Source organism: Bos grunniens, chromosome 22 (genome assembly GCF_055505025.1).
Source record: "Bos grunniens cultivar Pamir isolate PY7600 chromosome 22, Bosgru_T2T1.0, whole genome shotgun sequence".
Lineage (NCBI taxonomy): Eukaryota > Metazoa > Chordata > Mammalia > Artiodactyla > Bovidae > Bos > Bos grunniens.
In genome coordinates this window covers 42,935,470-42,959,920 of record NC_141186.1, presented here as the reverse complement: position 1 = coordinate 42,959,920, position 24,451 = coordinate 42,935,470, and the positions used below count along the sequence as shown (strand labels likewise).

At 39.9% G+C, this 24,451-nt stretch overlaps 1 protein-coding gene across 50 annotated transcripts in view; it reads right to left on the bottom strand.

Moving 5' to 3' along the window:
- CFAP20DC (CFAP20 domain containing) overlaps positions 1-24,451 on the bottom strand; it is a 266,072-nt gene that overhangs the window by 31,876 nt on the left and 209,745 nt on the right. For 6 of the 50 annotated variants that reach the window (XM_086367128.1, XM_086367129.1, XM_086367151.1 and 3 more), the window contains one exon: positions 15,363-15,882. The exons of the other annotated variants lie outside the window; for them this stretch is intronic. In XM_086367128.1, the coding sequence (XP_086223254.1) occupies positions 15,849-15,882 (34 nt within the window). In that variant the 3' untranslated portion in view covers positions 15,363-15,848. Of the gene's footprint in view, positions 1-15,362; positions 15,883-24,451 lie in introns of those variants that run through there. 50 annotated transcript variants of the gene reach the window in all.

Below are 24,451 nucleotides of genomic sequence, written 5' to 3'. Positions count from 1 at the left end.
ATAGAAAGTTTCTGAAAGGTGCACAAGAAACTGTTAATCTGCGAGGAGGAATGTGAAGTTGGGGATGGAAGAGTAAGACTTATTTCTCATAACTATTTTTCTACTTTGGCTGAATTTTTTTTAAATTACTTTTCTTTTTAAAGGCAGATTCTTGTTCTTCAGTAGCTTCCAATTTGATGGCATCTATAAGAAAACTCCTCTGAAACACAGCTTAAAAATATCTACCAAAAAGTGCTTTAGGTTGACAGGTGCTTACTGGAAACAAAAGTCTCAATTGGTCTCTCAACCAATGGAGGAGGAGGGAAGAAAATGGGGTGCCTTCCTCATGCCAACACACACCATCTGAGCTGATCCTAGCAGCCTTCCCCATTGGAAATACCAACTTCAGCGATGAAAGCAGAACGTTTTGGGTCTTTATAAATGTTGGTAAAGTTCCTGGAAATTGTCAAGATTTCATTTGCATAAACAACAGCAGCTTTAATGCTATAGATATGACTAAAAAAAATAGGTGGTGGCTTATTATTTTTAACACATCATCCACTAGCCTGGGTATGAAAGCAAAATGGTTCCTGGCTGACATTAGCAATGTCAGGTCTGACAATTCACTGATACCACCTGACAAAGAATAGTTACAATGGAAAAATCAAAAGATGCTCTACCACAGAGGGGAGGCCTGGCTTAGAGCTCAGAGGGAACACATAGCCTCTTCTCATTTTAGGAGATATAGTCATGGGAGTGTGTGAAAAGAAATTTAAAATTATGTTTTAATCAGCTTTTCAAAGAGTTTCTTTTCTTTTTTTAGTTACTGGAAGATAAAAGGTCTTAACGTCATGGAAAACTAAGCAGTGACTCACTTATCCTTTACCTTTTGTTGGAGGGGAATAATTTTGGGGTGAAAATTCTCAAGGAAGTCAGTTTATCTCCTCAAACCAGAAAAAACTAATCAAGCATTGTCTGATTAATTAGAGAAACTTGAAAAAAATGCTATCAAGGCCTACAGCTGTAATCAATTTAATCAACATGCAGAGAGCCAATCTGGTTTTCTTGATTAACAAAGCTGAATGTTAAACAGAGAGTGTGACATTGTAGTGCCATTAGCTAAAAGCTACAAATTGAGCATTTTCCCTAAATACTCAAAGTCAGGTCAGGAAACAGTGAAAACTTTCTTTCTTATGATGAGGACCATGGGAATGAATATTTCAATTTTTTCCCTTGATACTTTCATGCCAGAAGTTTCATATAAATAGAAATGTGTAGAAACTTCAGAATGCTTCAATTAAGACAAAAAAAAAAAATCAACCTCCTGGAAAGACCACATACTAATAAAATAAAGACAAAAGAAGTGATGTGAGATTTCTCTGTTTAATATCATCCAAGTTGGTATGGAATTCAGCAGGAACAGACACATGCGACACACAGAGATGAAATTTCTCTTATTACATTTTTAAGATGTGAATGCAAAATGCATCTATATAGTGCCTAATGAGTAAATTGGAAAATTCAATTTGCTTATTTTATTTGCATGAAGTCAATTTAAATGTCTCATGCAAGATTGCCTTATTAATGGTTTGTTTCTTGCTCTTAAAAACTGTAGTAGTATAGCTATAAAATGATGATTAGATTTTGTGTGGCAGATCTTTGCAATGCAGTCTGGAGTTTTATCTGTTAAAACAGTAATTCTCAATCTTTTTTGGGGGAGGGTAAAATTCTCTTTTTCTGTGCTTGAAATTTAGTAATACTGCTAAATGCTGCTAACTAGTGTGTGGCAATCAGATATTATATTTGTCATGTATAATTTTACCAAAATAGGTTTGTTATGGAGATATGTCAGTGACTTCCCTAAAAATTATATTGAAAATAATTCAAAGTCCTCTTACTATCATTCCCATTCCCATTTTCTTGAAGAGAAATGGAAAGGAAAGAGTACATAGGGCATGGAGGGAAAATGTACAGAGCGAGCTGGTGGAAGAGCTAAAGTCTACCCATTAGTACGTATAATCATAGTTTTGATTTTGGTTGGCAGAACACACTTTTCTGCTATCTCTTCTGCTGCTGCTGCTGCTGCTGCTGCTAAGTCACTTCAGTCGTGTCCGACTCTGCGCGACCCCAGAGACGGCAGCCCACCAGGCTCCCCTGTCCCTGGGATTCTCCAGGCAAGAACACTGGAGTGGTTTGCCATTTCCTTCTCCAATGCATGAAAGTGAAAAGTGAAAGTGAAGTCACTCAGTCGTGTCCGACTCCTAGTGACCCCATGGACTGCAGCCTACCAGGCTCCTCCATCCATGGGATTTTCCAGGCAAGAGTACTGGAGTGGGGTGCCATTGCCTTCTCCGATCTCTTCTGAGAACCTAGCTTTTCTTTCCTATGGGCAACTCTCATCATGTGCTTTGCGATATAAACCTTCCTTCACTCCCAGTCTTGGGACAGGCTTGAGACCCAGGGTGGGCTAGAGTTTACTTTTGGGCTTTTGTTGGGTTTATGAGGAGGGTCCTGACTCAAGTTCACCAAAACATGTACAGGTGAATGACATCTATTGAGTGTATTTTCCAAACAGGAAAAAAAAAAAAAAAAAATGGCAGCGCAAAACTGTGAAAGGTTATGGTGTTTTTCAAGAAGTCCTTCAGAACCTATTTCTATGGGAAGTTTGAATATTATTTTACAGCAGAAGGATACACATAGAATGAGGATTTTTTCATTACAAATAAACATCTTTGAAGATGCAGAGCAAACAACTGTCTCTTCAAATAACAGATTTACCTTATCTTTGGGGGACATTCAAAATATCTGAATGCCATAAACCTCACTTGTAGGTGTTGACAACAGAGTGGTGACAAAGCCACAGTCCATGCTTACATGGAGCTTACAGTTAGGGGTGGAGACAATATATATATATATATACATTGTAAAAAATACATATATATATAGAAAAAGAATATATATTATATATTCATAAAGAAGTGAAGGAGTTCAGTAAATCCTAAAATATGCCAATTTGACATAATGATTATCTTGACCTGAAAGCAATGAGAAGAAACAGACAGAAGAAAAAATCTACTCACCCCATTTCTTCCAGGATGGGTAGGATGATTTTAATCATTGGAGACAACTCTAGACTCTAATCAGAGGTGGCACCAGAGGAAATCTATTAAGATGTAACAAACTTTACTAACTAGCCCTCCCTTCCTTTAGTTTCCCCATATATTTACCCTCCCACAATTTGCTATCTAAGAGTCTCAAAGTTTCTTTTCTTTGTCTTACCACTTTGCTAAAAAATGTATTGTTCTCTGGTTAAGATGCTGTGAAGCCAAAGTTCTAACCACTCCTCTGAGTTCCATCGCTGAGTTCTTCCATGTGTACGTACACTACATAAGTGTTAGGAAGCTCTTGTTGGTTTGCTTTCCTGTTTGTTTTGTTAGTTTGTCTTTTGTCAGTCTAATTTGCAGGAGAACTTGGGAGGGTAGAGGGAAAAAGTATTTTCTCTCCTACAGATAGCAAAAAATGCTATTAAAATTTTTACAATGAAGATTTAATGAGTATTTCATACTAACAGCTCTAGCATAGAGTTAAGGTGCTAGGTTTTCATGAAAACTCCAACCTATTGCATATGGATTGATTCCAAATGCACAAGGAGATCGAGAACCACAGAATATCTGATTTGGAGTCATTTCTCAGAGATGGGTATTTCTAACCATACTAGGCTTCTCAGATGAACAAATTAAATTCACATTTAAACTGTTTACAAGGGAAATCCTACTGCTAAGAATCCACAGGCATTTTCATGTGCAGAGCACTGTGCAAGGAGTAAAGGGGAAGCAATGGGAATCAAATAGAAAAAAATGCATTCTTTTAGACCGACCACTTCAACTTCTAGGATTGATTCCCTAAAACCAGCAAGGCTTGGTTGGTCACTGAATGGAACACTAACATGTTCCTATGCTGCATTTCTGGATGAACATTTATTTAATCCATGTGGAAAATGCACTGACAACTGGGTGTAGTGTTCAGCATTAGGGGTGACGCATCTATTAGGGGTACCAACAGAGCACGCAATTTAAACTGCACAGATTTTGCTTTGACCTTAAATTTCCTTTTAGCTTTGCAAATTTGGGGTTAAACCCTGTGCCTCTGTCACCTCACCTGGAATATTGGAATTATAGGACTGACAACACCATGCTGTGGTAGGGATTAACTAAAGTAATACAGCATATGGAAACTCTCACCACTTAGCGCCTGCTACAGAAATGGAGTGAATAGTGATAGGTGTAGTAATAGTAATAGCGTTAGTAGCTATTGTTATTTGAAATTACAGAAAAAGAGTCACTCTCAACTTTATATAACACCTTTTAGAGAGTCATAACACAACTATGTGTTAAAGTGCTTTGTAACTAAGCCCTTTGTGCAAATCAACAGCATAAAACTTTGCAGCCTTTTCTAACTTTAACTAGAGAATAATTGCCTTAAAATTAGAATACAAAATAAAACCATCTAAACCTTTCTACAGAATGATTGGGACTTAATGGTGCAGAAAGAGTAGGTGGGGTTTAATTTAATGCTCTAATTTAGCTCTCTGGGCTTTTGTAAAGAATAACTACAGGGTATCATTTTCATCATTAAGTGTGTCAGATTATCAGATGCCATATTTATGTACTGATTTCCATTTTCTTTTCAAAGTTTGGTTATTCCTTTATGTTCACTAGTCAAATAAAACAATGATATGCTAAAAAGAAGGCTTTGTGAGGTGAGTGACAATTTAATTTTCCCTCAGTGTTGGGTGGCTGCACAAGAAAATAAAGAACTGGAAAAAGCTGACAGAATCTTAAGCTGACTCAATTTATTTTCCAGTAGTTGCAGGGTGTATTAATTGTAACATTTCGGTTAATAAAAATATTATGATAGGATGCTGATCTGGGTGATAAACGGACTTTTGATCAAATATGATGGTAAGATGCTATTTTTAAAACATAGGGAGGAAATAATCAGATTTCTTTTGTGGCTGGGACCATTCTAATGCATAAATTGGACTTGTCAAGGAGGGTGATAATTCTTTACTGTCACCAGGCTACCATTATCACCATTATTATTACTCATGGTGTTACCCCAGTTTCTATTCAACCTAAAGATGGTCCTTGTTCCATAGAAAGCTTACATGCTAAACTGTAAGCTTAGCAGGAAGATACAGAAACACTTGAACATCAGAAAGGATGGAAGGTACAGAAACACTCAAATACCAGAAAGAGCAAACTGACTATTATCAGATTAAGAATTACACTAATGGTTCTTAGCAATAAATTATCTTATTAAATACAACATACACACAGAAAAGTGCACAAATAATAAATGTGCAGCTCAATGAATGACCTGAAAGTTACTATAACCATCAGCTGGGCCAAGAATAGAAGCTTCCCTCCTTTTCCTAATTACACTTCCTGCTCCCCTAAAGTAGCTCAGATGGTGATTTCTAAAACTACCAATTAATAGGCCTGTTTTTGAACTTTGTAGGAATGAAATCATGCAATATGTATTCCTCAGCTGTTTAGCTTCTTTCCCTGAAAAGTGTATTTGTAAAACTCACTGGTGGTTTTGAGCATAAATAGTATTCTATTGTATATGACAGTTTACTTATGCCTTCTACTGTTGAAGGAGACTGAGTCATTTCCAATTTGAGGCTATCATGAATGTGTCTATGTTGAAAAGTTTCCTGTTCCAACTCGGGTCAAGTGGTGGGATTTCTGCAAATTAACTAATGACAGTCAGATCAGCAGGAGAAAAGACAAAGTTTATTCACATGTGTACATGAGAGTTTCTCAATAAGTAAATCATTAAATAGCCAGAGATGAAAGTTTATAAGCCAATTTGACAAAGTTTGCAGGAGTGTTGGGTGTGGTGGGTGTTAGGGCTTCAGTGCGCAAGTATGGAAGGTTCTACTGAGTTTTTTGATGCTATTGGAAATGGGCAGTTTGTCTTCAAGACACCTTAATGGCAGCTGTATTTTCAGGAGGCTCTGCTTCAGTCCGATAAGGAAAGTTCAGATAAGATTTCTTTCTGTATCTCTGAAGCTCAAATGTTTTCACTTTAAAGCAACCTTTCTATCAATTCTGGGGGTCTGATTATGTCCTCATTATTTATGCATGTCTCTGGGTACACATATGTATGCTTTCTCCTGGCTGTATATCTAGGAGGTAACTGCTGGGTAGAAGGATATGGTATGTTCAGCTTAAAGAGATACTGTCAAAATAGTTTTCCAAGGTAGTTGTACCAATTTGTACTCCCACCTGCAGTATTGAGTTCCAGTTGCTGGGTATACTGACCAAAATCACCAATATTGTCTATCCCAAGTCATTGTGATAGGATATAGTGGAATCACAGTGTATTTTAATTTGCATTTTTCTGATTTTTAATGAGTTTTTTGTGCACGTTTTCCTATGTTTACTGGCTATTTGGATATCTTCTTTTGTGAAATGCCTGTTCAAGTCTCTTGGCCGTTTCTGCTTTCTTTTGAATTGCCTTTTACTGATTTGTGGCTCTTCATATACTCTAGACATATATATTTTGGAGTCCTTCCTCTATTGGCAATGTCTTCTTCCACTCTGTAGCATGCCATTTTATCTCTTAAGTAGTATCCTTTAATAAGTTCCTACTTTTAATAGAGTCCAATTTATCAATTTTTCCTTTATGATTACTGAAATTTGAGACCTGTTTATAAAATCTTTTCCTATTTCAAGGTCATGAACCTATTCTTTGAAATTGCCCTCTATAACTGAGCACTTGAGATGGAGCTAGTCTGAATTGAAATGTGCTATGAATATTAAACAAACACTGGATTTCAAGGACTTTATATGAAAAACTGATTGTAAGATATCTCATTAATACAATATTTTATACTGATTTTGAAGAGAGCAGCAACCAACCAGATAGGCATAAAGACTCCTTTAAACTGAAAACATATGGACAGATGCAGAAATAAATCTTTTATGATTTTCCCTTATCTGACTAACACAGAGCTTTTCAAGAGTCAGATGCTACAAACCCCTAACTCTGGTACTCCCCAGTTAAGGATGGCATCTGACCTTAAGCTACTAAAACTGTGTAAACAGAGCCTTATCAGAATCTTCTGTCCTTTCCCACTGAAGTCCTACCCACTCCCAAATCCCCCTTATTAAGTTTATATATAAACCCTTACTCTGGCTATTCAGAGAACTACTTATTGAATGCTTTCACATGTATGTGTAATAAACCTTTTCTCCTGTTAATCTGCTGCAATTAATTCATAGCCACCTAATCCCATTACTCAAACACAAGCTGGTAGGAAAAAAAAAAAAGATCTCATCTACAATTACATGTTCAAAAGATGTTAATAATATTTCAGACGAGTGCGTGCATGTGTGCTAAGTCATTTCAGTTGTGTCTGGATCTTTGTGACCCAATGGACTATAGCCTGCCAGGCTCCTCTGTTCATGGGGTTTTACAGGCAAGGATACTGGAGTGGGTTGTCATTTCCTCCTCCAAGGGATCTTCCCAACCCAGGGATCGAACCCAGGTCTCCTGCATTAGCAAGTAGATTCCTTACCACTGAGCCACCTGGGAAGCCCCATATTTTGGATACACTGGGCCAAATAAAATACATTACTAAACTTAATTTTACCTGTTTTTAAACTTTAAATGGGTTACTGGGAAATTTTAAATTATATATGTGACTCACATTCTATTTCAGTTGTTTTCTTCCTCTAGGTGTGATTGCTTTGCCTCTGGTAGGCAATCAGCATGCGGTCAGAGAGCTATCAGTGATTAGAATGGTTCAAAATAAATGTGTCTTGAGTCCTCCAGAGAACTGGTCTATTTTTGGTTAATTTTGCTGTCTAGGGTGTGGCACTTTGGAGCCTCCAATTTTTGTCCCCCAAGCCCATGAGACTGTCGGAGGCTATGTTCAGCTCCCCAGCCTCTCAGCGACTACTTACTGAAGTGGAATACTTTCTGAGAAAAGTGTCACAACATGCAGGTTTGCCTTTCCTGGCTTCCCTTCTTTTTTGGAGCAGGGCTCCATAAATTCTCATTGCCTTGGAGGTTTGCCAGTGGCTTCAATCAGATGATTCTCATATTTTGGCTTTTCTGGTTGTTCTCAGAAGGAAGTTCAGTGTGAAACAACCAAGCCTGCCATTGCCACAGGCAGAATTCATGTTAATTAATTTAAAAATATATCGTGCCTGTCATTTAACGTTGCAGGATTTTCATTATGGTTGATGTGGAGAACGGAGTTAGGGTTGTGGAGGAAAAGCAGTCCTAATCTCACTTCAGTCAAGGAAAATTTTATAGAAGATGGATGACTTTTAAAGTAGGGGATAGTGGTATGGTAATAATTTCAGAGTTAGGGAGTGTCACATAAAACTAGGAATAAATTCCATTTGATAATCGAGCTGACTAAATGAATAATGGAAATTCTAGCTAAAAGGAGACAAATGGATCATAAATCACATGCTAATTCTGAGTGATAGCATTGTTTGGGGTACCTTATTAAGAAGGAATTTAAGTTTACGGTGAGGCCCAGGGGCAAGAGGATTGTGATCCACTAGCAATGTAATGTCCGCTATGGACAAAGGAGGGGAGATAGTGGGTGTGAATCATAACATCCTAGAAATCACACGCTAGTGACTGAATTACCAGGCATCAAAAGCATGATGATATCGGCCTGTTCGTAAATTTAAATACTTTAGATTCATCATATAGTGGTTCCTAACACACCACCCAAAAGGTGTTGTTTTGGCATATTGATTATTTTGAGCTGAAGACACTTGAGAAATAATAGATTCAGGAGGTGTTCTCTGACCTCTTTCATTACACTCAAAAGTAGGCAGAAATTTACTGTGAGGAAGGTGCCCTTACTGGTAAGGGTATGATTCAATCACGAGAAACTCTTATCAGGCCACACAGAGTACAGACAGGAATCTACATAACAAATTTTACTAAAACAACCCTTATCTTCCATTAGTTCCCCTATCTATTTACTCTCACATAGTTTACTATTTCTAAAGCTTAAACCCCTTTTCCTTTGTTTTGTTACTTGTCTACAGATTTATTTTTCTGTGTTAAGATGCTAGATAAGTTCCAAGTTTGAATCCCCGCTTTGAGTTTTACTCATTACTGAGTTTCTCCCATGTGTATGTGTAAAGCACACATAAATAAAGTTTGTATGCTTTTCTTTTGTAAATCTGTCTTTTGTCAGTTTAATTTTTAGGGCCCACTGCAGAACCTAGGGGTGTAGAGGAAAAAAGGATCTTTTTCTTCCCCTATAATCATATCATTTTAATCAGCTGCTGATCAATATTAAGCTGGCAGAAGTTCTTTAATGGAGGACTATATAACATATATCTGTAATAAATGTTCTGCTGGGTCAGTGAATGTAATTTTCAAAATTATGGAAAACATTGAGCTGAGACAGAATAGGTTGGGGCTTCCCTGGTGGCTCAGATGGTAAAGATCTGTCTGCAATGCAGGAGATCTACGGGTTGGGAAGATCCCCTGGAGAAGGGTATGGCAGCCCACTCTAGCATTCTCGCCAGGAGAATTCCATGGACAGAGGAGCCTGGCAGGCTACAGTCCAAGGGGTTGCAAAGAGTTGGACATGACTGACCTACTAACATGCGAGCATGCACACACACACACTCACACACACAAATGTGTGTGTCATAGACTGATGACAGAGCTGAGATTAAAAATGATCTTGATAGTTAAGGGTAGTTTAGACAGCAGTATCTCTTTTACAAGTATTTACCAAGATCCAGTTCTGTGTCAGATACTGCTATGAAATGCAATGATGGGCAAAAATAGAGTTACTACCCTTTTAGAGTCTCAGTGTGGATGGTGACACTAAAATCAGTCAGATAATCACAAAAATATGTAAGTTCTGTGAAGTTAAATGGTGCTATGATAAAACAGGGATAGGGACTTGAGGGCTCCTTAGGGGAAGTGTCACTTGAAACAAAATCTAATATATGGAAAGGTATTAACCAGGTAAGGTAGAAGGCAAAATAGGAGAAAATATTCTAGGAAGATGGAACAATGGGCAAAGACCCTGACGCAGGTAAACATGAGAAAAGGAAAGGAGGTCAGTGAGGCTGAAGCAAAATTGCCAGAGAGAAAACGGTGCCAAGTAAGACTGGCACAGTAGGCATGGGACAAGGATCTAGAGTATTGTCTTTACCCTATGGACAATGAAACGTAATCGAAGGGTTTAAATATGGGGGTGTCACAGTCAGATCTGTGCTTAGAAAAGGTTACTCTGACCACTCTATAGGGAATGGGTATGTGTTGTGGTGAAAAAGCACATGTGGATACTGGCAGTCCACTTAGGAAACTATATCAATGGTCTAGGGAAAAGACGGTGATAGTTTAAGGTGACCAAAGACAAGCCACCAGAGGGATATGGGTACTAGAAAATGATTCAAGCTACACTAATACACACAGATGCCCTTTTCATTAAGGGGACTGGAATGCAAAAGTAGGAAGTCAAGAAACACCTGGAGTAACAGGCAAATTTGGCCTTGGAGTACAGAATGAAGCAGGGCAAAGGCTCATAGAGTTCTGCCAAGAGAATGCACTGGTCATAGCAAACACCCTCTTCCAACAACACAAGAGAAGACTCTACACATGGATATCACCAGATGGTCAACACCAAAATCAGACTGATTATATTCTTTGCAGCCAAAGATGGAGAAGCTCTATAGAGTCAGCAAAAACAAGACCGGGAGCTGACTGTGGCTCACATCATGAACTCCTATTGCCAAATTCAGACTGAAATTGAAGAAAGTGGAGAAAACCAGTAGACCATTCAGGTATGACCTAAATCAAATCCCTTATGACTATCCAGTGGAAGTAAGAAATAGACTTAAGAGACTAGATCTGACAGACAGAGTGCCTGATGAACTATGGACGGAGGTTCGTAACACTGTACAGGAGACAGGAATCAAGACCATCCCCAAGAAAAATAAATTCAAAAAAGCAAAATGGCTATCTGAGGAGGCCTTACAAATAGCTGTGAAAAGAAGGGAAGTGAAAAGCAAAGGAGAAAAGGAAAGATATACCCATTTGAATGCAGAGTTCCAAAGAATAGCAAGGAGAGATAAGAAAGTCTTCCTCAGTGATCAGTGCAAAGAAATAGAGGAAAACAATAGAATGGGAAAGACTAGAGATCTCTTCAAGAAAATTAGAGATACCAAGGGAACATTTCATGCAAAGATGGGCTTGATAAAGGACAGAAATGGTATGGACCTAACAGGAGCAGAAGATATTAAGAAGAGGTGGCAAGAATACACAGAAGAACTGTACGAAAAAGATCTTCACGACCAAGATAATCACGATGGTGTGATCACTCACCTAGAGCTAGATATCCTGGAATGCAAAGTAAAGAGGGGCTTAGGAAGCAACACTACGAACAAAGCAACTGTATTCCTAACAACCTAATAATATCCCTACTATCACTACAATCACTTTCTACCATTTAATGAAAATATATGTGCCAGATGCTGCCTAAAACTCCTTATGCATATTATCTCATTTAATCCTGACAATGGCACTACAAAGTTAGACATTAAAATATAACCTCTATCTTTTTAGATAAACTAATTGAGGTTTAGAGAAATAATTTCATAAAGATACAGAGCTGGCATTTTCATTCCATTCACTGTACTTTTGACCAGTACACGGTATCACTTCCTAAAACCACATATTCTACTCTATGTCAATGAATCATAACTGATCTCTACAATTTTAACAAGTTCCTAAATCTTCAAATATGAAAATATATGAAATCCCATATTTCCAGTGACAAAATGTATTCAATGTCATATTTACCAACTGTGTCAGTCAGAATAAGGCTAGGTTATTCTTGATAACAAAGCACCCCCCAAATCTCAACGGCTTAAAACAACAAAGGTTTATTTTTTGCTCATGTTAAATGTCCATAACAGATAAGCAAGAGAACTCTTTATTCACAGTCATTAGCAACCAGGCTGACAAAACAACCACCATTTTGAATGTTTCTGGTAGTTGTCAGAGGAAAAGAAAACTCTGGAGAAAACAATAAAATGTTCTACCCAAATAATAACATAAGTCACCTTGCTCACAATTCATTGGCTAGAACTAGTTAGGCTAATTGGCTCCACACAAAACGAAGTGGACTTAGAAGTGCAATCCAACAATGTGTTTGGGACTAGGAGAGCTGGGACTATCTGGCAAACGGCGTTAGTAACCACTACAGACCATGCACATGCAAGGAGGCCAGAAATCATGCACATATCTGTCGCTGAACAAACTTCAGAATTTATACCAAGAAGAATACTACTTCTTACATTAGCTTTTTAACTTAGCCCAAGTTGAGAGTATTAATATTTGAGAAGAGGAGAAATGTACAAAACATGCTGAATAAAGGTCTTCCCTATATATATATAAAGGTGTCATATGCATATCTGAGGTTATTGATATTTCTCCTGACAATCCTAATTCCAGCTTGTGCTTCATCCAGCCCAGCGTTGGATACTTCTATGTACTTATATGTACTCTGCATATAAGTTAAACAAGCAGGGTGACAATATATAGTCTTGAGGTACTCCTTTTCCTATCTGGAACCAGTCTGTTATTTCATGTCCAGTTCTACCTGTTGCTTTCTGACCTGCATACAGATTTCTCAAGAGGTAGGTCAGGTGGTCTGGTATTCCCATCTCTTTCAGAATTTTCCACAGTTTATTGTGATCCACACAGTCAAAGGTTTTGGCATAGTCAATAAAGCACAAATAGATGTTTTTCTGGAACTCTCAGATATGCAGATGACACCACCCTTATGGCAGAAAGTGAAGAACTAAAGAGCCTCTTGATGAAAGTGAATGAGGAGAGTGAAAAAATTGGCTTAAAGCTCAGCATTCAGAAAACTAAGATCATGGCATCTGGTCCCATCACTTCATAGCAAATAGATGGGGTAACAGTGGAAACAGCGGCTGACTTTATTTTTCTGGGCTCCAAAATCACTGCAGCCATGAAATTAAAAGACGCTTACTCCTTGGAAGGAAAGTTGTAACCAACGTAGACAGCATATTAAAAAGCAGAGACATTACTTTGCCAACAAGGGTCTGTCTAGTCAAGGCTATGGTTTTTCCAGTAGTCATGTATAGATGTGAGAGTTGGACTATAAAGAAAGCTGCGTGCCAAAGCATGGATGGTTTTGAACTGTGGTGTTGGAGAAGACTCTTGGGAGTCCCTTGGACTGCAAGTAGATTGAATCAGCCCATCCTAAAGGAAATCTGTCCTGAGTATTCCTTGGAAGGACTGATGTTGAACCTGAAACTCCAATACTTTGGCCACCTGATGCAAAGAGCTGACTCATTTGAAAAGACCCTGATGTTGGGAGAGATTGAGGGCAGGAGGAGAAGGGGACGACAGAGGATGAGATGGTTGGATGGCATCACGGACTCAATGGACATGAGTTTGGGTAAGCTCGGGGAGTTGGTGATGGACAGGGAGGCCTGGTGTGTTACGGTCCATGGGGTCACAAAGAGTTGGACATGACTGAGCGACTGAACTGAACTGAATATATGTAGAGGGGCTTCCCTGATAACTCAGTTGGTAAAGAATCTGCCTGCAATGCAGGAAAGCCTGGTTCAATTCCTGGGTCAGGAAGATCTGCTGGAGAAGGGATAGGCTACCCACTCCAGTACTCTGGCCTGGGGAATTCCATGGACTGTATAGTCCATGGGGTCACAAAGAGTCGGACATGACTGAGCAACTTTCACTTCACATGTATGTAAAACATAATGTGAGTCATAATTATGTCTGGGATTGAAGCACTGGGCATGCAATATTAGTATATTTATTTGCAGTTGGGTTAGATACAAGTGCTTAGACAGAAAATATAACATTTCCCTTACAAGTTACACTATACCTAATTATGTTAAAAGTTATCATTGCTGAGCTGAGAGAAGATAATAGGAAACAAATCAAGTTTTATATTAGGCTTTGAAGATGATGATATTAGAGTAAAAACCATTTAGGTGCATTACAGAAATTTTACTCTGAAAATTCTTGACAATGGCAGTTCATCCTTGTCAAATTAACTAAGGTATGTTATTCAAATCTCAATTTTTTTTTACATAAAAGTACAAACCTCTTAAAAAGTTCTGCTTTCTGAGAAATATTTGTAATAATACAAAATAAAGCAGGTAATTCATCTTATTTCTTGCTATGATTCAAGAGCATTCAGTGCAAATTTGAACTACTTTTATCTTCTATCTGTGGACAAATTAATAGGTTTATTCATAAGTACGTCATGATCTTAATCGCAGAACTAAAAACCTGCAATGAAAATACGAAGGCCACACTTGGTAGTGGCATCTACAAAGTGTTTCACTGGAAATGGCTGTTAGAAGAAAACAATTTGTTGTTAAGTGATTTAAATGCCCAAAGAGAAAGGGCATGTGGTGTTAGTGTGCTTAAAACATAATTAAAATTTGCATTACAAATGCTAGTTTAAGAAAGAACTGATTTTAAAAGCCAATAATATTTCCTGTAAGGCTGTTGCTGTGATATTTTAGATGGTATTTTTTTTTTTCTAATTTGAAAGCTACATATTTTAATAGAGAACAGTTCAAAATGTTTTTAAGGTCAAACTGGAAATATGTTGATGATTTAAAAATGCAAGGAAAGTGCTTTATTATATTATACTACCAGAGTGTTATTGTAGTTTAAAAATATCATTAAATCAGCACAAACCCACACTTATCATTTCCTGCACATTTTTCACGCTGAGCTGCCTTCTGACTATGAGTAATCTGTTAATCTGCTCTTTGCCTTACAATCCGTCAAAGTGACAGATTCATTCCTTCTCTAATACATAATATCTTCATTTACTGTATGCCTTGCTGCATCTTTCTTTTTTGCTAGCACTGAAATTTAGAAGATTACAAGCAAATTGAGAGAATGTCACATGGTGGTTGTTCTTGTTTGTTTCCCATTTCTTCTATTATTTCAGCAGAAGAAACTAAAACTTTCTGGACTCTTAATGTGACTTACTAGTATTTCCAAAAGGCAGGCAATTTCAGGTTTCAATAAAAGTACTGTGAAAGAGGTCAGAAGAGGGCAAATGGTAAAATACAAAGTAACTGCACCCTTCACTAAGTTAAAGTACTGACCAAAATGGAATTTTCTTGCAACGCTAGTGGCCAGTGAATAGATTCTCACTTTCCATCTCCAAACCTGTGATGTACAGAGAAAGATATCACAGGGGGAAAAAAGGAAGGAAGGAAGAAAAGGCCATACATCCAGTAGTTTAAGGATGAATTGCCCCCTTCAAAGACAGGGTTTCATTAGCACAAACATCACTGTTTAATTGAAAGCTACACAGATTTTATTGAAAATGAGACCTTCATTTTTATCATGATTTTCATTGACATCAGTTCAGTTCAGTTCAGTTGCTCAGTCATGTCAAACTCTTTGCAATCCCATGAATCGCAGCACGCCAGGCCTCCCTGTCGATCACCAACTCCTGGAGCTTATTCAAACTCATGTTCATCGCATCAGTGATGCCAGTCAACCATCTCATCCTCTGTCATACCCTTCTCCTCCTGCCTTCAATCTTTCCCAGCATCAGGGTCTTTTCAAGTGAGTCAGTTCTTTGCATCAGGTGGCCAAAGTATTGGAGCTTCAGGTTCAACATCAGTCCTTCCAAGGAATACTCAGGACAGATTTCCTTTAGGATGGGCTGGTTGTATCTTCTTGCAGTCCAAGGGATTCCCAAGAGTCTTCTCCAATACCACAGTTCAAAAGCATCTATTCTTTGGTGCTTTTTCATCTATTTCTCACCAACTTTTTCACTCTCCTCTTTCACTTATATCAAGAGGCAGCCTTCGGAATGGGAGAAAATAATAGCAAATGAAGCAACGGACAAACAACTAATCTCAAAAATATACAAGCAACTCCTATAGCTCAACTCCAGAAAAATAAATGACCCAATCAAAAAATGGGCCAAAGAACTAAATAGACATTTCTCCAAAGAAGACATACAGATGGCTAACAAACACATGAAAAGATGCTCAACATCACTCATTATCAGAGAAATGCAAATCAAAACCACTATGAGGTACCATTTCACGCCAGTCAGAATGGCTGCAATCCATAAGTCTATAACCAATAAATGCTGGAGAGGGTGTGGAGAAAAGGGAACTCTCTTACACTGTTGGTGGGAATGCAAACTAGTACAGCCACTATGGAGAACAGGGTGGAGATTCCTTAAAAAACTAGAAATAGAACTGCCTTATGACCCAGCAATCCCACTGCTGGGCATACACACTGAGGAAACCAGAAGGGAAAGAGACACGTGTACCCCAATGTTCATCGCAGCACTGTTTATAATAGCCAGGACATGGAAGCAACCTAGATGCCCATCAGCAGATGAATGGATAAGAAAGCTGTGGTACATATACACAATGGAGTATTACTCAGCCATTAAAAAGAATACATTTGAATCAGTTCTAATGAGATGGATGAAACTGGAACCTATTATACAGAGTGAAGTAAGCCAGAAAGAAAAACACCAATACAGTATACTAATGCATATATATGGAATTTAGAAAGATGGTAACAATAACCCTGTGTATGAGACAGCAAAAGAGACACCGATGTATAGATCAGTCTTATGGACTCTGTGGGAGAGGGAGAGGGTGGGGAGATTTGGGAGAATAGCATTGAAGCATGTATAATATCATGTATGAAATGAGTCACCAGTCCAGGTTCGATACACGGTACTGGATGCTTGGGGCTGGTGCACTGGGACGACCCAGAGGGAGGGGAGGGGAGGGAGGAGGGTGGAGGGTTCAGGATGGGGAACTCGGGTATACCTGTGGTGGATTCATTTCGATATTTGGCAAAACTAATACAATATTGTAAAGTTTAAAAAAAAAAAAAAAAGAGGCTCTTCAATTCTTCACTTTCTGCCATAAGGGTGGTGTCATCTGCATAGCTGAGGTTATTGATATTTCTCCTGGCAATCTTGATTCCAGCTTGTGCTTCATCCAGCCCGGCATCGCTCATGATGTACTCTGCATATAAGCTGAATAAGCAGGGTGACAATATACAGCCTTGACGTACTCCTTTCCCAATTTGGAACCAGTCTGTTGTTCCATGTCCAGTTCTAACTTGTTTCCTAAACTGCATACAGATTTCTCAGGAGGCAGCTCAGGTGATCTGGTGTTCCCTTCTCTTTAAGAATTTTCTATAGTTTGCTGTGATCCACAGTCAAAGGCTTTGGCATAGTCAATAAAACAGAAATAGATGTTTTTCTTGAACTCTTGTGCTTTTCTGATGATCTAGTGGATGTTGGCAATTTGATGTCTTGCTCCTCTGCTTTCTCTAAATTCCAGTTTGAACATCTGGAAGTTCACGGTTCATGTATTGCTGAAGCCTGGGTTGGATAATTTTGAGCATTACTTTGCTAGCGTGTGAGATGAGTGCAATTGTGTGGTAGTTTGAGCATTCTTTGGCATTGGAATGAAAATGAATGAAAACTGACCTTTTCCAGTCCTGTGGCCAATGCTGAGTTTTCCAAATTTGCTGGCATATTGAGTGCAGCACTTTCACAGCATCATCTTCCAGGATTTGAAATAGCTCACCTGGAATTCCATCACCTCCATTAGCTTTGTTCATAGTATTGCTTCCTAAGGCCCACTTGACTTCGCATTCCAGGATGTCTGGCTCTAGGTGAGTGATCACACCATCGTGGTTACCTGGGTCATGAAGATCTTTTTTGTACAGTTCTTCTGTGTATTCTTATCACCTCGTCTTAATATCTTCTGCTCTGTTAGGTCCATACTTTTTTGTGCATAATTGTGCCCATCTTTGCATGAAATGTTCCCTTGGTATCTCTAATTTTCTTGAAGAGATCTCTAGTCTTTCCCATTCTATTGTTTTCCTCTATTTCTTTGCATTGATCACTGAGGAAGGCTTTCTTATCTTTCCCTGCTTTTCTTTGGAATTGACATCAGGCCAGGCTAGATCTCAGGTTTCCTGTTCTTTGTTATTTCAATAATACAAATGGCTCTGATGCTTAAAAATTGTTCACTATTAATTCAACAGAAGATATTTTACCCTCCCTTCATTTCTTGCTTTAATTCAGTTGCTTATTATTCTATACATTCTACAAATATAGAGAATTAGGAACTGAAAAGGGCTTCCCTGTTGGCTTAGCTGGTAAAGAAGACACCTGACAACACAGGAGACATAAGAGACACAGGTTCAGTCCCTGGGCTGGGAAGATCTCCTGAAGAAGGAAATGGCAACCTGCTACAGTATTCTTCCCTGGAAAATTCCACTGATAGAGGAGTCTAGTGGGCTACATTCCATGGGGTTGCAGAGCTGGACATGACTGAGCACATACACATATACACACAAGAATTGGAAAATATGAGAATATGTATAATTCTAGCTAGTTTCCTCATCTCAAATAAGTGATAAAGGTCATTATCTACAAGTAACCATTTAGCTTCAGTTCTTACTAATCCCAGTTTTCACATAATAAAACAAAGGTCACTATTGTTACCCTCAAAAGTTAAAAGCCAAGTTGTTTACCACAAAATATGAGAAACTGCCTTCTAACCACTCTTGTTCCAGCACATATATACGTTCTTGTTTCAGCACATATGTAATTTTCTTCCATGCATACACCCAACACCCATCAGCATTTTCTTGTCCTAAGCACGAAATTACATCTGATTTGTCTTAACGAATAGCAAGGGAGCTGAAGGCTTTTAAAAATCAATGGACAAGAAAGAGTCAATAGAACAATAATGTTAGTGTTAATTCAATCAAATCCAGCTAAAAGTCGCTTGCCTTTTCTCCTTCAAGTAATTTTAAATAGGTTGGACATTTGACTTGTATGATATTTATTATACTGAGTAGGTTTTTATGAGATAATGAACAGCAAAATATGAAGCTGTAAAGTCTGGTAAACATAATATATTGCTAGAGTGAAAAATTATGTACTCTAACGTTAATCAGTAATGTTTTTGGTTAACAAGAGAAATAAAAGAATTAAAGGGAAGAAGTAAAACCAACTGCCAACAAAAGCTGTTTGTGAGTGGGTACTCCTAAAGGAAATCGACCCTGAATATTCATTGGATGATTAATGCTGAAGCACCAATACTATGGCCACTCGATGAGAAGAGCTGATTCACTGGAAAAGACCCTGATGCTGGGAAAGATTGAGGGCAGCAGGAGAAGCGGTGACAGAGAATGAGATAGTTGGATGGCATCATCAACTCAATGGACACGAGTCTGAGCAAACTCCAGGAGATGGTGAATGACAGGGAAGTCTGACGTGATGCAGTCTGTGGGGTCACAGAGCTGGACATGACTCAGCAACTGAACAACAACAACAGGTTTGGAAAAAGCTATCATTTCTATGTGCCAGGTATGGACAAGGCTCCCAAACTCCAAGGCAACTTTCTTAAAGCAGTCACCGTCTGCTGTGATGACAGGCAGGGCACGGACTGCCAGTCCTGGGAGGCCACAAACTCACGAAGGGAATATTAAAGTCATCGCTCCATGGTGCTCTGCACACAGTGGGTGCTTCAAAAATACTCACTGAATGTTACTTCATCCTGAGGTATTAACTGCAGCACACTTTCAGTTGTTACCTGTTACAGTGATTGCTTGTTTAATAGCCAGGGGAGCTATTCTGGGTGAGGTAACAAAGTGAATGGTAAGGCAGAGTCTATGGACGCGACTGGCCATAGATATTTAACCAAAGTCATGGTCTTCCGTGTCTTAGGTTCACATCATTATCCTGAATCTCAGCCTGTATTCCTCTCTTCTTTCCCTCAGACAGAATACAGGTGAATGTTATAAACTGGAATTAGCACTTCGATTTTTTAAAAGGTGCTCATTACTCTAGAAGAGGAATCTGAATCTTTTAATTAAAAGCTGAAACTGTAAAATGTTGGAATGGTAAATAATTCCTTTAGTAATTACCTTCTTTACACTGGCCCTGGGCCAGAGGTACTCTGAGTTCATCATCTGGATGGATAATGGTGACTGGGTACGCCTGGGTAATTGCAGAACCCCACATTTTTTACAGTTAAAAGTGCTAAGATTCTTCAGGGATCTTAAAATTTTTCAGGGATGTAGAAGTTTTGGGGAGGTGGGAGGGGAAGATGTAATACGTTGTTCGGAAACTCTTGCGGAAAAGGGTTTTGTGAATTTGTAATTCTGGAAAACATAAAAATACCTAAAATATTCAACGAGTACTTCCCCAGCCCTAATGGCTTAAGACTTTCTTGGAGTACAGCTGGAAAATTAGGAGACTCAGGTTGAAGAGTTAAGCCCTAGTAGCCCGAGAGAGGAGAAGGCAATGGCACCCCACTCCAGTACTCTTGCCTGGAAAATCCCATGGATGGAGGAGCCTGGTAGGCTGCAGTCCATGGTGTTGCTAAGAGTTGGACATGACTGAGCGACTTCACTTTCACTTTTCACTTTCCTGCATTGGAGAAGGAAATGGCAACCCACTCCAGTGTTCTTGCCTGGAGAATCCCAGGGACGGGGGAGCCTTGGTGGGCTGCTGTCTATGGGGTCCCACAGAGTTGGACACAACTAAAGCAACTTAGCAGCAGCAGCAGCAGCAGCCCGAGAGACGTGGTCAGAGAGCACGCAGGCATCTCAACTGAGAAGCTGAAGGAGGACTGGTGGGTGTCCAGGAAGGCAGGGCTACAAAGGACAAGTGGAGAGAGTGAAGAAAAAGAAATATGGGTCCAGTGGCAGGGGTGGTGCCCAGTCCTCTGGGGTGACAGCCAGTTAGGGCCTGGAGCAGGGTGATTTGAGCAGGTATGCACTCGAGTTAACAGGCTCTGGTAGAATAAATGACCAAACCAGGCCTGAAAGTAGGCTGGGCAGGCCAAATGAAAAGAGCAGAGGAGGAAGGAAAAGTGACGGGACAGGGAACGCCTGTCCAGCCCTGCTGGTGAAATGCTCAGCCCTCTGAAACACAAGGGGAATGGTGGCCCTACAATTGAGTAGGGCATGGTTCTAGCTTCAGAGTGGTCAGCAGGGAGACACAGGATGATTCCCCAGTGATTCCATTTGTTACCGAGGGTGCCTTTGGCTCAGGTCTTCACTGGGATAGGGCTAGAGACACCATTCTGAGCCTGGCCATTGCTGTAGACCGAGGAGGAAAGGGGCCCAGCTAAGTCTCTCTGTACAGGTGTTTTTAAAGTCTGCTGTGAAGGTTAGACCAGTGAACCAAAGACCCCTCCAGAAGCATGAGGGGTAGGGAGTCACTTAAGTTAATAGTGTACCTGCACCACAGGCTCAGATTTGTCCCCCAACCGCCCCCGCCATATACACGTATATTTTTTTCCCCTTCTTTTCCATTTGCCTATCCAGATTCTGTTCATTGGTGAAGCTTTAAACACACATTCTACAGAAGTGCCAACCCAAGCAGGTTTCTAGCCACTGGCACGCTCTATAAGATGGGCTACTGCTGCTAAGTCACTTCAGTCGTGTCCGACTCTGTGCAACCCCATGGACGGCAGCCCACCAGGCTCCGCCGTCCCTGGGATTCTCCAGGCAAGAACACTGGAGTGGGTTGCCATTTCCTTCTCCAATGCATGAAAGTGGAAAGTGAAAGTGAAGTCGCTCAGTCGTGTCCGACTCCTAGCGACCCCATGGACTGCAGCCTACCAGGCTCCTCCGTCCATGGGATTTTCCAGGCAAGAGTACTGGAGTGGGGTGCCATTGCCTTCTCCTAAGGGATCATTTAAAACAACTCATGATCAAGAGGGAGGGGGCATATGTCTACCTATGGTTGATTCATGTTGATACATAGCAGAAACCAACACAATATTGTAAAGCAATTATCCCTCAATTAAAAATAAATTTTAAAAAAATTCATGAGAGAGATTTCATTTGTTACAAGTAACTCCAGACTCCTTCAGGAGAGAAAAGTATATAGGTGCTCCTGGGTTCCAGCTAGCAGTTAAGTGTTCAGTGATGTAGCTAGTGTAGAGAGATGGGGGGGGGGAGTCATTTCTGTGAGGTGAGATTCAGTGAATTCAGCAATTCCTAAGAGTCTCCTCTGTGCTTGGCACTGTTTCAAGAGCTAGGGATACAGTGAGCAAGAAAGATATAGGCCCTATGCTCATGTAGTTTACATTCTAGCATATTCTCGAGGGGCGTGAATGTGTGTGTGTCTGTGTGCAATAAGCAACAAGTAAGTGGTATCAGGTAGTGAAATGTACTATAGTGAAAACAAAAACAGACTGTAATGAGGCTTCCTGGGGCTACTTTGGGTTAGGTGTTTAGAAAGGGGGCCTCTGAGGAGTTGAAACTTAGATGGAGACCTGAATGACAGGAAGAGGCTATGGCCCTTCTAGGCTAGGGAACACCAGGTGCAGAGGCCATCTCATGCAAAGCTCTTATGGTGAAACCAAGTCTGGAGTATCTGAGAGAAAGAGGCAGGACTGTGGCATTTGAGTCAAGGTACATGATGGCAGGAAACACAGTGTGAGTGACGGGCATTCAGGAGAAGGAGACGACCCGACCCAAAAAGTAAAGGGACACCTTCGGGAAGTTTTACATTGGGGGAAGCTTCAGTCCATTTTAGGGGTAGCAGCACCACACTGGTTGCTGAGTGAAACAAAGGGGCCAAAGGAGCAGAGAAAGCAGGTAGGAAGCAATGGTATCTGTCCAGGTGAGAGTTTGTCCAGGTGAGAGATGACGGCTATTTGGGCAACAACTGTAGCAGTAACAAGAGGGCAGTGGCTACATCTGGCATATACTATGATTGGAGGCAGTACCAGTACTACTTGCTGAGGCTGAACATGGGGTTAGAGAGAGAAACCAGGTATTGCTCTTGGTTTCTGGCTTGAGTAAAAGGGGGATGAAGGTGGCATTTTTGAGATGGAGAAAAGAGAAGAAAGAACAGATGTGCAGAGGTAAAGAAAACAAAGTTATGTTTTGCAATGGATTTGAGGTACGCATTAGAGATCTCAGTGGATTGGACATCTGTCAAATTGGCAGCTTGGACAGATGAGTCTGGAATTCAGAGGCGAGGCAGGATTGGACATATAATTTTGAAAGTCATTAGAATATAGAAGGTATTGGAAACTACTATTAAAGATACAGTATAAATAATACTTTATATATACTTTATATATTAAAGATTAGGGCCATTCTAATGGTTAACACTGTCTATGGCTCTCCAGGTTGGCAGGGAGTGGAACATGCATGAAAATTAAACTTTGTCCAAACAAGAGCCTTTCACAAAAACCCAATTTTATCCTGAGAGTAAATAAAGCAATGCCACTGTCCTTCTATTTGCAGAAAGGGAAGTGGGCAACTCTTGTAAGGATGAGGGAAAATATTTGAAACATAACTGGCTAACATTCAGGATGCAGAATTTCATCTCTTCATGGCATCTGGGCATGCCTCTCTGTTCCCTCCCTCAGTGTACATTGTGATGGAGCCCTTACCCCGTCAGGCTGTGCTGAGCACCACAGGGAGGAGAGGCACCACCCCATCCCCACGGCATCGGGGAACACCGCGACGGCTCCTCAGTCAAGGAGCTGAACTCAGATCCAGGGTTCAGAGTATGCAGAGTGAAAGTGAAAGTGTTAGTAGCTTAATCATGTCTCTTTGCAACCCCATGGACTGTAGCCCTCCAGGCTCCTCTGTCCAAGGGACTTCTCAGCCAAGAATACTGGAGTGGGGAGCCATTTCCTTCTCCAGGAGATCTTCCTGACTCAGGGATTGAACCTGGTCTCCTGCAATGCAGGCAGAGTCTTTACCAGAATCTGAGCCACCAAGGGACCCCCAGTATGGAGAGTCACCCCCTTGAAAGAAGCAGGTGTGAATTTGTGGGAAGGGGATTATGAAATGAGGGGCACTAATATTGATAGCTTTTCCTAGGTAAACCTATCGAGAGAAATGATGAAAGTAAAAACGATGCCTTTGGTTTTATAAACAAATCATTAAGATTTAATGCTAAAGTATGTGCTGTGGGAGGCAGCATAGTGTAGTGGCTAAAAGTGTAGATACCAAAGTCAAGGAGTCTGAAATCAGCTCTCAGCAATGACATTTGTTGACAGGGTGACTTTCAGTGAGCTCATTAACTTCTTGAAACCGCATCTGTACAGTGGGGTTAATAACAAATCACCTCATTGGATTGTTGCTGGGATGAAGTAAGACAACATTTTTGAGTTGCACACAGAAAGCATTATCTGAGTATTTCATAAAGTAATTTATGAAAGAGTAAACAAACACTCAATGTCATTGATGTAGAGATAAGAAAATTTAAGTTGATAGAAGCCAAGTGCTTTCAAATTTGGGTCTGTCTGACTTCACTAAACTACAGAAATGCTTGAAAGAATGTCCTGGTATCTATACTTTATTTTGAAATGGATCAAAACTTATGTGGATTGGTGGATGG